We start from the raw sequence: 15,181 nt of genomic DNA on the forward strand, positions 1-15,181 counted from the left end.
ATCCTTTTCTTCCCATCTGTAATTTATTAGATCATGCTAAATTTCTTCCATAGCTTTTGTACCACAATGATGTGAGTTCCAGTTTGCCCAAATTCTTGCTAACAGAGTTATATTTTCTTATATGGCTGGATATTTTGGTTGTGTCTAGTTTGGAACTATTATGACTAAACTGCTTTAAACATTTTCATACAGGTCTTTGGGAGACTTTGCCAGGCAAAAGTTTTTTATATTTATATAGTCAAATTTATCAATCTTCTCTTTTACGATTTTTAGATTTTTGAATCATAATTAGAAAGATAAAATAATTCACTATTTTTTCCCCTTCTAGTACTTGTGTGGATTTATTTTTTTTTACATCAGATCTTTGAGCTATTTGGACTTTATCCTTATGTAAGGATATCAATTTTCCTTTTCCAAATGGTTACCCAGTGGTCTTCAAATTCCTAAATCAATCTTTTGAAAATTTTTGTATTTATTGTTGAAAGTATTCCCCCCCCCCTTGACACCCTCCCTTCTTCCTTCCCCCTCCCCACCTTCACCGCACTGTTGTCTTTGTTCATGGTTTACTAAATCAGTCTTTTAAATATGATGTTAAATAAATAAATAAATAAAAAATATGATGTAAGAAACTCTATTGTACAATTCTATGTAATTATTTATAATTTATTACAAATATTTTTTAATTTATTACAATTCTTTCTGTTTATTACTAATACTTAACTCAAGTTAGAAATTAGCCCTAGCCAGTTTAGCTCAGTGGATAGAGCATTGGCCTTTAGACTAAAGGTCTGGGGTTCAAGTCTGGTCAAGGGCACATACCTAGGTTGCAGGCTTCTCCCCAGCCCGGGACCTGGTCTGGAGGCAACCAATCGTTGTGTTTCTCTCACATTGATATTTCTCTCTGTCTTTCCTTTTCTCTTACACGCTCCCTAAAAATCAATGGAAAAATATCCTCAGGTAAGGATTAAAAATAAATAAATAAAAATAAAGTTAGAAATTAAAAACATTATATATATGTATTATATATAATCTTTACTGATTTCAGAGAGGAAGGGAGAGGGAGAGATAGAAACATCAATGATGAGGGAGAATCATTGATCGGCTGCCTCCTGCACGCCCCCTAATGGGGTTGGAGCCCACAACACGGGCATGTGCCCTTGGCCAGAATTGAACCCGGGACCCTTCAGTCTGCAGGCCAGCAGACTCTATCCACTGAGCCAAACCAGCTAGGGTTAAAAGCCTATTTTTTAAACCTTCAAATACAATTTACCAACCTAGTAAATTTAATTATAAATCAAGTAACTTTGCACTAAAATTAAAAACAATCATTTCATTATTTGTAATGTTTTAGATTTTTTATATTTAACAAATTTTAAACCCTTAAACATTTAAGCACTGTTTACAAAGTTAATCAAATTATCTAAATATTGTACATTAAAGTCACAAAACTTACAAATCTAATTAAACTATCTTAAATTTTAATACAATTTATAGCTTGATTAAATCCTCAAGCATTTCAGCCTATATCACAAATTTAATATATTTGGTTTTCTCAAGCATTTTTATTTTATTTTATTTTTTGTTATTTGTTTTGTGTGTTTTTTTTGTTTTTTTTTCTTAAGCATTTCTAAAATCTAAAGAAACATAATTACAAATCTAACAAAATCAGTTAAGTGTTTAAAAAACTGTAATGAATATGTAGATCAAACTCTTTAAACATTCTAACATCTTAAAATCGTAAATGTAATATATTTCTACATTTAAATATTGACTACCAATTTAATCGTTTTCATTATCCTATGTACTTAAAGTAAAATGACAAATATAGTATGTCAAATTATCTGTAGCATTTTAAACATCTTAAGAATACAGCTGAAAAGTGCAACTTCTAGTTAAAGAACTATTACATACCTTCCCTCCCTCTGGCAACACTACTCAAATGACAATTATAGGGTTTTTCTAAAGCATAAACCAACAAAAACAAAGAGAATGGGAAAGGCAACAATTTTGTATGTTAGAAAGCAGATGACCTACTGGTAGCTGATTTAACAGCCCTGAGAAAGCTGAAACCTAAACTAGGGAATCAAGAAGCAATCAGATTTGCACCCCGGAACCTCAGAGCAGGGTGGCTCAGGAATGGGTGGAAATAGATTCTTTGGAAAGGGAGAGTGAAGAAGGACCTGAAAACTGTAGGAAAGGTTGAAATTGTGTTGATGTGGTTAGAATCACCTTCTTCAGCCCCTCCTCTCATCTGCACAACCAGCAGCAGGTTTGCCTCACCCTCAGGAGAAGATTGGAAGCTTGATCTGTGGAGGGATAAGATAGGTATCTATGGATGCAGGACCCCAAGCCACTGGGGACAGAGGGACTCGATGCTGAATATGGCCAGGGATAAAGTGAAAATTTACATACCGAACTGGGAGACTCACTGTGACTTCTGCACAGAACACTGCAGGCACCGGGATTATACCCTCCAGGCAGAAAGGTCCTGCTCTGGGGAATCAGACTAGGCCAAGAAAAGAGATTGCAAGATATTAATAGCCAGAATCCTCCAACCAAAGAGCGCCAGCAGACAGGTATATAGTGAGACCCTCCTCTGGACAAGCCCTGCTCAAGTTCCCAGAGCTTCCAATCAGCTTCCTAGCACCCCATTCCTGAATACACATGGACAGCTAAGAAGTAAATAAAGACAATGCACAAAGACAAAGCAAACTATTTATTAGTAACTAGTAGCCTGGTGCACGGGTTCGTGCACTGATGGGGTCCATCAGCCTGGCCTGCACCCTCTCACAATCCGGGACCCCTGGGGGAGATTAGTAGTGTGTGAAGTGGCAGGCGGCCAGGGAGGAACCCCAGGCTGGGTGCCATGCCACTCGCGCTCACCCCAGCCCTGCTGTGCCTGCCTCCGCTGCTGCTTGGTAGTGCACTGCCACAGAGATAAGGAGAGGCTCGTCCTGCCACAGCTGCACTCACCAGCTGTGAGCCCGGCATCTCGCATCCAGCAGTCAGCTGAGCAGTGCTCCCGCTGTGGGAGTGCACTGACCACCAGGGGGCAGCTCCTACATTGAGCGTCTGCCCCCTTGTGGTCAGTGTGCATCATAGCGACCGGTCGTTCGGCCATTCAGTTGCTTAGGCATATATATACCCTCAGAAGGATAAAAAGAGATATTGTATCCATAAAACAACAGCACACAAGAAAAAAATAACATCCAGAAAATTTAAAAGAGCTTCTAGTAAAAAATATGATAAGAAAAATTAAAAACTCAGTAGAAGGGTTGGAAGAGGAAATTGAGAAAATCACCTAGGGAAAAAGAGCCAAAAGTAAGAGATGGACAATTCGAGAAAAAGAATAACATTTAAAAATTAGACCAGAGGTGCCTCATTAGCACAGTAGGTAGTGCATCAGTCTCATAAAAATTAGACCAGGAGGTCCAAAATCTGAAAAAGAGAAGTTCCAGAACAAAAATTATATAAAAAACTGTCCTTAATATTAAGTGTATGTCCCCAGATTAAAAGCTCTCACAAGTGCACTGCATAATAAATGACAAAAGAATCATACCAGGTATCTCGAGAAAACTCCATTCGGGAGCAGAAACCACACTGTTATTTTACCAGGGTCAATGTATGATAAAGAATTGTTAACTAATAGAAGATGGTTAACAACCTACAAGGGGTATAAGGGGACTCTAAAGGGTGCAGAAGTAGCAGTGGCAAAAAGCAGCTTATTCCCTGTATGCTGTGGGTGATGGACAGTAATAACTAGGATATCCATTCCCTTTCTCCCCAATGAGACAGATTCATATTTCTTTGGAGAAGGTGTGACTACTGCAGGAACAAGAGAGAGGGCCAGAGCTGGTCTGTAGCAGCAACTGCCAGTAGAGAATGCATGTTTGAGGGCACATCTGGAGGTCATCTGCACTGCCCACTGGCTCCCACACTGAATAATAGTAACAGAGGACCAGACCCTGAAAGAGAATATGCACATTTTCAGACCTGGGATCCTCCCTCCAGAGACCATTACTTCCTAGAAATCTGTTGAAGGATATACTCACCCAAACCGAAGAATGCACTTGATTAAAACTATTCCTAAATTTAAGCACTAATTATTTACATTATCCTATGTATTTAAATTAAAATGACAAATATAGTATGGCAGATCTCTATGCAGAGGAGAAAGTCTTCTGAACAAAAGGGGCTCATCTAGGAAGGGCAAGTGGGAAAATGAATGTTGGATGGCAACCAACAAGGTCTGACACCAATTCCTAATCAAATCCACTGTTTGAAGTTTATTAATTTGACTCTCCAAGGGCAACTTCATTTTTGAATTACTGAAGGAAATAAACATTTCAATGTCATCAGTTCTTCATTATTAAAATTTTCAGTTTATTCCATTCTCATTTTAGCCTCAGTCTTATCTTTACCATCATTAATAATGTTGCTTTTATTCTTAATGTGTAAAAATTAGTATATTCTATAGTAAAACTTTTTATAGCTGAAAATCCAAGTTTTGCTATGTTTAGACAAATTGAACCAAACATGGACGCATAGAGGAACACATATTTGATGTTATAAATTTACACCAAAACATATCTTAAGTGTTTATAGTTTAAATAGGTGGCAAAATAAAAGAAATTGTCTTCATAATTCCTTTAAAAAATACCATCTTTCTACCTTTTGGAATGCCGGTACTGTGTGATCATCTGAGTAATATTCAAAGGTGAAATTACATGCTGTTTGTCCTTGAGGTTCTTGCTTTTCCATTTCTCAGTAAGATGTTCAGATCACAAAATACTTCCTCACCTAAGGATACAGGATCTCTCTCAATCGCACACAGTGAAATCCCCTAATTATATATGATTTCCAAAATAGGGAGAAATTGGACCTGATAGAATAACAATACCCTCTCTGCAGGAGAAAGCAGAGGCAGCTGTGGGCTAAGTTATAAACCTCTTTCTTGTACAGATGCTCAGAAAGATTCAGGATGCCCCGTTTAGTATGTGGAATCTGGCAGGTTACCCTAAGCCTTTAGAAGCAACTTTGTTTGTAAACTGGATAGAAGGATGCATCTTCTTAATTATACCATTGAGGAAATACTTAGAGCATAAAAATGCAATTCTTAATGGTGACTGATGATTAGAAAAATCAAATTCCAAGTCTGAGTGAAAAGCTGAAACAAATATCCTTGGAGAATATGATTCAGTCCTTGATGAAGTATCATTGAATATTGTTAGATAATTTATGAGAAAAAACCCACATGATTCTGATCTCTTGGCATTTGGGGCTGAGTTTGTTGTCTTGAATATGAAGTGAGTGAGCAAGGGGAAAAGGAGAAAAAGAGAGGCAAGGACCTACCTCTATGGAGCATACTCCATTTATCTGCCATCACACTGGGCACTTTGGATTTATCGCACATCATCTCTGCAAACTTAGGTGAGGTGGGCATCATCCTTTGCATTTTGGACATGGGGAAACTGAGGCCAAAGAGATTAAAGAAATTTGCCTAAAGTAAATGACAGAGACCATGGTTTAAACCAGAACTAACACTTTTTATGTATCAGTAGTAGGGTTTTTCAGCCGGGGCTAGGGGCAGGAAGATCACAGTCTCAGACCAGGGGTAAGGGTGTGCATTGTCCAAAATACTCACTGCCCAACTGGACCCGCTTTTTCCCAGTGCCCCCTTTAGGGTTGCCTAGTGATTCACTGCTGTCCTGATGGGGAAAAGGGCCTAACCTTTAGGGACCTTCACTAGGTGAACAATAAATGCCTTGTAATCTTGCCCTAATAATTTGTGCAGGAGAGATGTTGAGGGATTAATCAGAAAACTTGAACCTCTCCTTTATAACAAGCTCAGTTTTCAAGTTTATTAAAAAGATTTACTGGAAGTATATAAGAAATCTAAAAATATTATAAGTATAAATAAATTGTTTAAAGAATTCTACCACTGGTCACATGATTTCTATCAAGACACCAAATGATGGTGTGCATCCTACAATGAGGCTGATTGCCCACCCTTCGTGGAGAGGGTATGAGGCAGAGAACTGGACTTGCAAAGTCAGATGCTGCCTGGATGAGAACAGCTCTTCCAGTTAGTTACCTAACCCATCCATGGTGGGTTCTTCATCCATCAAAAGGCAGTTGTGCTTTGCTCACAGGTGGTTAGGAGATTCGTGAAACCTGGGGAGAGCACAGTGAAGCCCACGATCCAGCCAATCTAACCAGTCTTGTAAAAACCATGGGAAGATCCTCTGTAGCTTTTCTTTCAGGCATGTTCATTCACAGACATTCATAGTAAATCAGAACAAGATGTTTAAAATGGTATGTATAGACTTCAAGGTTTTCAAAATAGCGATAAATGTATAACAACTTTGTATATACATATATATGAATTAAAATGAGCTAATACCATAATAGCACTCAATTGACAAATATTTGGGGGATACATCTGAACTCAGCTTCCTTCAAGGTGCATATCCTTTGAGACAGTAGCATTGATTGCCAAGCTGATGCCCCTCCTCCCTGCATATGTAAACATTTCCCTTCCTATCTTTGGATTAGTGTGTGTATTCTTGAATTTTTAAGCAAATGATTATTTTGTTGGGTGCAGAGTATTCCAGCATCTAAATGTGCTATAATTACTTAACTAGTCCCAACTATTGGACTCTTAGTTTGGTTCTGATTTGTCATTACCATAATTAACCTATGACAAACATTCTTACGTGAAAAACATTGTACACATCTCTGATAAATTCCTTAGGATAAACTCTTACAAGTAGAATGTCTGGGTCAAAGGGCATGGATAACCTTAAAATTTTTGACTTGCCAAACTAACTCATTCCTCTCAATGATTATTAAGGGTCCCCATTTTCCTTCTCACCAACATTGAGTTTTACCACTTAAAAAAAAAAATCTTTATCAATCTTAAACAGTAAGTGGTAGAAAACACCTGTCTCCTACTTTGTTCTGGTAAGTAAATACAGTATGGGGAAGGTAATCAAGTCTTGACAAGGCTAAGTTGTGATTCTGAAGATGAGGTTTCTGTGCACTGCTCTAGAGTTAGAGTATGAAGGTTATATACAAAGAAAGCTTTTTGCCTCAGAACAGACTCTGCATGTCTGAATCATGAGTGAGGAGGCTTAGATTCTGGTTCTAGCCAGTCAGGTTTCTTCAGGCTAGTTCTGTATTCTCACAATTTACCTTAAATACCTCAGAGGAGCCAGTAGGATGCTTATCTATGTGGGTAAGTCAGCTTGAATCTGTGCTTTGGAATCCACCCTCCAGAGGCCATAATTTGGGCACTTCAGAAATGGCCTTCTAAATAAAACAGTACCAGAGGGTTAATTCATTAGTATAAGGAATGTCAGAAATAATTTTTCATTGATGAGATGAATGATGTGCGAGATATGAAGCTGATAAGATTGTACAAGTGTCTCTCTGCCTTTTTTTTTGAGCAACATAAATGAGTTTGGTACCTTAATGTTTCTGGAGTAGTGCCCTGTCTAGAACTCCATTTGTTCCCTACTCCTCCACTTAATCAGGCATTTAGTTGCTTGATCTGGCTAGAACAGTGGTTCTCAACCTTGGCTGCACATTAGAATCACCTGGGAATCTTTTTAAAATCCTGATTTCCGGGCCTCATCCTCTGGAAATTCTGTTTCTTTGTTATGGGGTGGGGCCACAACATTGGTAACAAAGAAACAGAATTTCCGGAGGATGAGGCCCAGAAATCAGGATTTAAAAAGATTTCCAGGTGATTCTAATGTGCAGCCAAGGTTGAGAACCACTGGGCTAGAAGGGTAGCTGATTATGTCATTATAATACAGGTGCACTATAACCACATGGAAACTTTCCTGGGAAGGTTCCCACAGAGTGCAAAATAAGACAGTGAGGGGGACTCCACTGAGCTTCTGGAAACATGTTTTGGACTCTAGTGGTGCCTGCCTGGTGATAAATATCTTTCCTGTGGCAGAATTCAACCCCAGACTTGCATTCATTATAAGATAACATCAGGGAGTAAGGTTGTGGGGAAGGAGACCTATCATTTCTAACTTCACTTCTGAAACTTTTTGCTCATCTGTGTGTGTTGCAGAAGGAATAAATTATTTGCCTTCCCAATTAGTTCTAAAAGTTCTAGATGATGTGGTCAAAGAACTTAGCATTTGATTCAGGTTGCCTGGCATTATCATTCAATAGAAAGGAAATGTTATAATATTTAATATTAATTTTAATGATGCTTAATAGAAAGTGAATGAAAAGGAAATTGAAGTGCAGAGAGAATAAATAAGTTTAAGAGGCCTTTCTTACTCCAAAATTCACGTTCTTTCTACTGTAATACTTGATACCCCTCTGATATGAACTGAATTGTGTCCCCCCAAAATTTCTAAGTTGAAGCCCTAACCCCCAATGCAACTGTATTTGGGGATAGGACCTTTGAATAGATAATTAAGGTTCAATGAAGCCATAAAGGTGGAGCCCTAATCCAATCTGAATGGTGTCCTTATAAGAAGAGACACCAGGGATGCACATGCACAGAGGAAAGGCCTTGGGAGGACACAGCAAGAGGGCATTTGGCCTCAGGAGAAGAAACCAAACCTGCCACCACTTTGATGTTGGACTTCTAACCTCCAGGACTATGAGATCATAAATTTCTGTTGTTTAAGTCCCCCATTCTGTGGTATTTTCTAATGGCAGCCTTATCGACTGATACATCCTCACCTTTGTGAGATGGGGCAGAAAGATGCTTAAGAGGACGATTGTGGTGAGGTTCCTGCTCAGGAAAATCAAAAGTGACAGGCTAAGGGATTTTCTGAAAAGAATCAGCCACCACAATTTTGTGAGATTATGGAGTTTTGTAACTTAACACATGGTTGTTGTTTTTTATCTCCTTTAGTAAATAGAACCAAATCTAAATGAAAATCACCCTTTAATTCATTCAAAAAGTATTTATTGAGGACCTACTTTCTATCAGGCAAGGTACTAGGTAAGATGGTATCAAAGGTCTCTACCCTCTGGAGCAGTGGTTCTCAACCTTCCTAATGCGACCCTTTAATACAGTTCCTCATGTTGTGGTGACCCCCAATTTCATTGTTACAAATTGAACATAATTAAAACATAGTGATTAATCACAAAAACAATATGTAATTATATATGTGTTTTCCGATGGTCTTAGGCGACCCCTGTGAAAGGGTCATTCGACCCCCAAAGGAGTCCCGACCCACAGGTTGAGAACCGCTGCTTTGGAGAGTTCAGTTATCTTTCAGACATCAGGGAAGGGCGGGGATAGGGGGAGGCAAGGGTGGTGGGGGGGGGCCTAGGAGGGGAAAAGGGCACAGGCTAATAGGGCAGAGGGAGACAGCCCCAGGAGCGGAAAGCTGGAGAGCCTGGGCCCACAGGCAAGGGGAAAGGAGTGGGGAGAAAGTAAGAGGCTGGGCAGTTCAAAGCCTGGGGAACAGTGGTTGAAAACTAGTAGAGACCAAGGCAGTGGCTCAAGAGGGTTCACCCAGGACCAGGGAGGACCCCTGGGAGTGCTGCGTGGGTCGGGATGGGGGAGAGGAAACTGTAAATAAAAAGAGGTCCATGCCAGGGCTGGTGTGACTCTGATTGAGCATTGACCTATGAACCAGGAGCTCACAGTTTGATTCCTGGTCAGGGCACATGCTTGTGTTGCAGGCTGATCCCCAGTAGGGGGCGTGCAGGAGGCAACCAATCAGTGATTCTCATCATTGATGTCTCTATCTCTCTCTCCCCCTCCCTTCCTCTCTGAAATCAATTAAAAAAAAATACTTTTTTTTTTTTTTTAAAAAGGCCCATAGCAAGTTTTCACCGGCTTAACAATTTTGTCTGAAGCCAAGCAATTTATAGGTATTGTCTCCTGAATCATCTTCCCTGGTAGCCCTAGTACAAAAATAGTTTGACTTGTTGCTCAAGTTGATGGGAGTTTTGTCATCTTAATTAACTACCCAGTTTCATTACAGGTTGGAAAATGTGAGGTAAGTTGAAAAAGTTCAAGGGGCTTCTCATTAGGCCTGGTAGTTGACACTGCCATGAAGTCAACATAGAGCTTCAGTGCAGTCCATAACCATGAAAATGAAGTTTGCTTCAGATAAATCAAAATGCTTATAGAAGTCAAATGGGCTATCAGCAGATCCATTACCAAGAAGTGTCTTGTGCAGTGACCCTTTCATGCATCAAACAATGCTTCGTGGTGCTTTCCTGGCCCTGTTCCTGTAACTGTCCCTCTCTAGGGGAATAGTATTCCCTCACCTTGTCTGTCGTGTAGACAGGAAGGGAGGCAGAGGGAGGAGCATTGATTATGGAATTGGCTCCCCAGGTTAGAGAATCTGTGTTCTCAGAGATCTTCAAGAAACAGTCATTTGGTGCTGAGTGATTTTAACATTGATTGACTTGATAGATTTTTAAGATTCCCTCTAGCACTTTGACTTTGTGACCCTGACGACTAGGAAAATGTTCACTGATGCAGACCTCACTTCGCATTTCATGTGATGCCATATTGCCAAGTTATAGCTGATGTTGGACACAGGCTTTGTGCCCACCAGAGTGATTGTTACCAGATCATAGCTGTTGGTATTTACATCAGTTTTAATTCAGATCACTTCTATTCAATCACAGGTCATCTTTAGATGGTGGAAGATTTCTCTAAGGAGTGGATATCAATCAACAAAACCTGGAGAAGTAAAAGAATCTCATGAAGACTTCCGAGAGAATTCACACCTTCAGAGTAAGGAAGGGAGCATGCTATGCACTTATTGCTGTTAAGTTCCCTTTAGTGATTAATTTGGCAGAGAAGGATCAAAGACATCATCATTTGAAATATCGATGTCATTCTGTACTTAATTCAATACAGTAGATATAGTAGAATATTGGATTCTTACAGCAAGTATTTATAAAATGCATTATTGGCTTAAAAAGAACCATGTTGGAGAAAGACTGTCCACATTTCATGAATAAAAATCAGTCCAGGCCTTCCTTCCTTATTTAATAAGAGGCATGTGCTTATAAAATAAAGTAGGAAACACTTTCCATTTTCAAGTTTACATCCATTTTATTTTCTAAGCCCTGTGGTACCTAACCCAGAACTAGATGTGTAGTAGTGCTGAATATTCATCAGCAGACCATGTGATTTTCAGACTGACTTCCACAAAACCCAGAGATGGGGGTTGGGCAGGACAGATTGGAGGTGATTGTCTTCTAAATAGAGGCTTAAGGGCCAAGTCCTCACCTGCCTCTTGCTTGCCCCAGGCACCTCCAACACCCCTACCCACCCGCACCTCCCCCACCACCACCCCCAGGTAAGATAATGAGGGGAGAGTGGCTGGTGACATCAGGTTCAGTCAGGATAACCACTTGTGTGTTTCCTGATCCTGGAGGAATGGGCAATAAAGTGGGAATTTAAGGGTCAGACTAAAGCCTGCCCCACTCCCTCCAACCCTCCTTTCTGGAGAGAAGAGTGGAGGGATTCAGTCAAGGAGTGCACCCACACTGGCTTTTAAAACTGCAGTTTGGAGAGCGGCTAATTTCAGGGCTACCTGGGGGCCTTTCTCCAGGAGTGGGGCTAAGATACCAAATTAAACTGTCGTGGTGAGTTCAAAAGCTCCCGTTTCTCACTTTTTAGATCTACAGCATCCCAGCAGAGGGGAGACCTCCAAACCACACTGCTATTCGTCCCCCTCCTCTCTTGGTTCTCAGGGAACCCCTCAGAAAGGCCTCTCTGCAGTGGAAGGAAGGGGGCACTGTGGCACAGAGCAGGGGCTCTGCCTCCACCCAGCATGGTGTGTAATCAGCTCTTAGTCATTGGTTGCTGCTGTTGTTAAGAAAATGATGTTTGCCTAGGTTTCTATCCCATCTTTTGTCATAGTTCCAAGATCTCCTCCCCACCAAAATTTTCTCATCCAAAATAATTCTGTTTAAATCCTACACATTGGTGACATGTCTAGAAATCTGGGTTAGTCTTGGTGGCATCCTTGGCAAAGGACCTGACCTGTGTCACTCTTGCTTCCTTGGCTTCTCAGTAGCACTTAGCTCGAGCTGGTATTTTCTTCCCTGACTTCCAGAGCATCTCGAGCGGTTGGATCAAGGCTCTGGTTTTAAATGCCACCCGTAAATAAACAAGCCCCTCATCTCCAGCCTGTACCTCTCCCAGAACTCCACACTCAGAAATGTATCTCGCTGCCCTCTCAACATCTCCACTTAAATATGTAGTAGCCTCTCAAATGTAACATGTCCAAAAATAGCTCCTGATGGTCCCCTAAAACCCTCCCAGAAAATGTCAGCCAAAGATTCTGTAGTTACCCTTGGTTCCATTCTCTTACATGCTAGATTGAATCCATCGATATCACTAGAATTCAAACTGTGGTGACCCCAATGATGCCCACCAACCAATATTCACACTTTTGTGTAATCCCCTCCCACACTGTATCTAGATCAGTTGTGCAACCAATAAAACTTGGCAGAAGTGATGGTATGTCACTTTCGAGGTTAAGTTATAAATGACACTGCAAAATTGGCCTTTTCTCTCTTTTCTCCCTTTCTCTCTCCCTTTCATCACTTGATCTGGCGGAAGCCAGCTACCATGTCTGAGGCAACTCTGTGGATAGGTCCATGTGGTGAAGAACCGAGGCCTTCATTGAACAGCTATGTGCATGAGTTTTTTTTTATAAGAGGGTCTTCCAGCCTTAGGCCTCAGATGATGCAACCCGTGATGTCTTGACTGTAACCTCATGAGAGGCAAAACCCGAACCAGGACCATCCAATTAAGCCACTTCTAGATTCCTGAACCTCAGAAACTGTGAGATAATAAATGTCTGTTGTATTAAGCCAGTAAACTTTGGGGTAATTTGTGAGCAACAATAAATAACTAATATACAAATGAATGCTTCTAACCATCTCCACTTCTGGTCCAACCAAGGACAAACTCTCTCCCAGATCATTGAACCAGCCTTCCATCTGGTCTCACTCTTTCCACTCTTGCCCCACAGTACTTTGTTCTCAGCACAGCAACCGTTATTTCAACGTTTATTTATAAAACTAGAGGCCCAGTGCACAAAAATTTGTGCACTCAGGTGGGTCCCTCAGCCCGGCCTGTGCCCTCTTACAGTCCGAGGGGCCCCTTCCCCTGGCTGCTGGCACCAGTTTTTCTCTGGCGCCTGGAACCCAGGCCTCCGCTCTTCGCCGGGAGGGGCTGGCGCAGCGGGCGAGGGGCTTAGCTCCTCACTCGCTGCATGCGGGCCCCGGGGACGTGGCGGAGTCCAGTGCGGCGGGCTTCCCTCTTTGCTCTTCACTCACCACGCCGGCCTTCACTCGCTGCTCCTGCAAGGGGCCAGCCGGCTTCGCTCTGTTGCTTGGCGCCTACATATGCAAATTGACCGCCATCTTTGTTGGCAGTTAATTTGCATATCACCCTGATTAGCCAATGGGAAGCATAACGAAGGTATGGTCAATTACCCTTTTTGTCTTTTATTAGATAGGATGAGACTTTGTTAATATATTGGTGTCACAATATTTCAATTTTGAGTAATTTAAAACCTTTGCAGGACATTTGATCCTGTCCAAAATGTCCATACTTAGAAACTGTCCCTGGGTTCACATAGCCCATAATGCTTTATTCTACCTTTGGTTTATGGGATTAATACCTTAAAAATACTATCATATTTCACTGGCCCAATAATTGGGTTGTGGCTGTATTGCCAATAATCCTTCTTGCCTGGGTAGCCTGGCTGGTAATGGCCCGTGGGACTAGGCAGTTGGGTTGGGATTTGAATCTTTCAGGAGAACTGGATTTATATAAACTATGAACCAAATGTCTCCTGACATTTTGGACAGGACTGAATGTCCACTAATCGTTCAAAACTTATATAAAATGCCTGTTACTTCACAATATTCACAAATTCCCCCCTCCCCCCCTCAAAGCTGCTGTATTAATTATACTCTATCCACCGGGACACAGGAGTTTTCTTATACCTTTGCCATCACTAATTAGATATTACTATCTTTCTTCATCCTTTCCAGTCAAATAGTGAAATCAATATCTTGTCTAATTAGCATTATCCTGATATTGAGTAAGTTGAGCCTCCTGTCATGTTTAATTGCCATTTATATTCTTTCTGTAATTTGCCTGTTTGTATTCTTTGTCCATTTGTCTGTGAATTTTAAATTTTTTTTTTCTTTCTGAGACCTTTAACAATCGGAGGAAATGTCTATAGATTTTCCTCCCAAGTTAAATAAATAGGAACAATCAGGAAATTAGCTGTTGGAAACTTTAAAAATTTTTAGTTTAAGGTAAAAATGTGCCAATATAAACTCAATTGAAAGTGCTGAGCCCTAACCAGTTTGGCTCAATGGATAGAGTGTCGGCCTGCGGACTCAAGGGTCCCAGGTTCGATTCCAGTCAAGGGCATGTGCCTTAGTTGCGGGCACATCCCTGGTGGTGGGTGTGCAGGAGGCATCTGATCGATGTTTCTGACTCTCTCTCCCTCTCCCTTCCTCTCTGTAAAAAATCAATAAAAAAAATATTAAAAAAAAGAAAGAAAGTGCTGATTCATGGGTTGAGATTGAATCCAACTTAAAAATAAGTTGTTTTCCAACTTATGTTCATTTTAAAGTTGGTTGCTTAGACCTTTTAATGAGTTCTAAGTGGTGGTTAAGTATTTAGGGTAATCCACAAAAATCCCTGTGATAAAACCAAATGACAACAACTATACTTTCTGAACCAAATGACGAAGGTTTCTTATTTTGGGTATTGCATGTGAAAGGAAATGTGGGAGATAATCATTTTGATGTCAAAGTTTTTTAATTCCCTTGAGCATTTAGATGATTGTGGGGAGAATTTGACTGAATGTTTGAAGTGAGAACTATAATGAAAAATTAATAATACTAATAAACATGAATGTCCTGAAATACTGAGTTCTAGATCCTAGGAATATGGGTATAGCAGGAATAGAAATTGGGAAAGACAGTCCTTACCTTCTTTCCAGCCTGGGCCAACCCCATGTATGCATCCATAATCCATTTTCTCTAGGTCCTTTCTCCAGCCTTCTATCTCAGCCTTGGACCTGCAGTTTCTCCTGCCTAGCCACCACCTCTGACTCTGCTCCTCTGATCAGTCACTCCCTGTCTTCAGCCTGGATTCTTGGAATTTCTGCAGACCTGGGGACATCTGTGAGTGGAG

The 15,181-nt window shown here is 40.7% G+C and overlaps 1 protein-coding gene across 1 annotated transcript in view; it reads left to right on the plus strand.

The window, feature by feature from the left end:
* Positions 1 to 15,181, plus strand: part of FBXO36 (F-box protein 36) — a gene marked incomplete at its 5' end in the record, with an annotated part of 69,544 nt that overhangs the window by 44,942 nt on the left and 9,421 nt on the right. Inside the window, one exon of the mRNA XM_081096221.1 lies at positions 10,627 to 10,735. Within this exon, the coding sequence (XP_080952347.1) occupies positions 10,627 to 10,735 (109 nt within the window). The remainder of the gene's footprint in view (positions 1 to 10,626; positions 10,736 to 15,181) is intronic.

This window comes from Myotis nattereri (genome assembly GCF_964212035.1).
Source record: "Myotis nattereri genome assembly, chromosome: 7".
Lineage (NCBI taxonomy): Eukaryota > Metazoa > Chordata > Mammalia > Chiroptera > Vespertilionidae > Myotis > Myotis nattereri.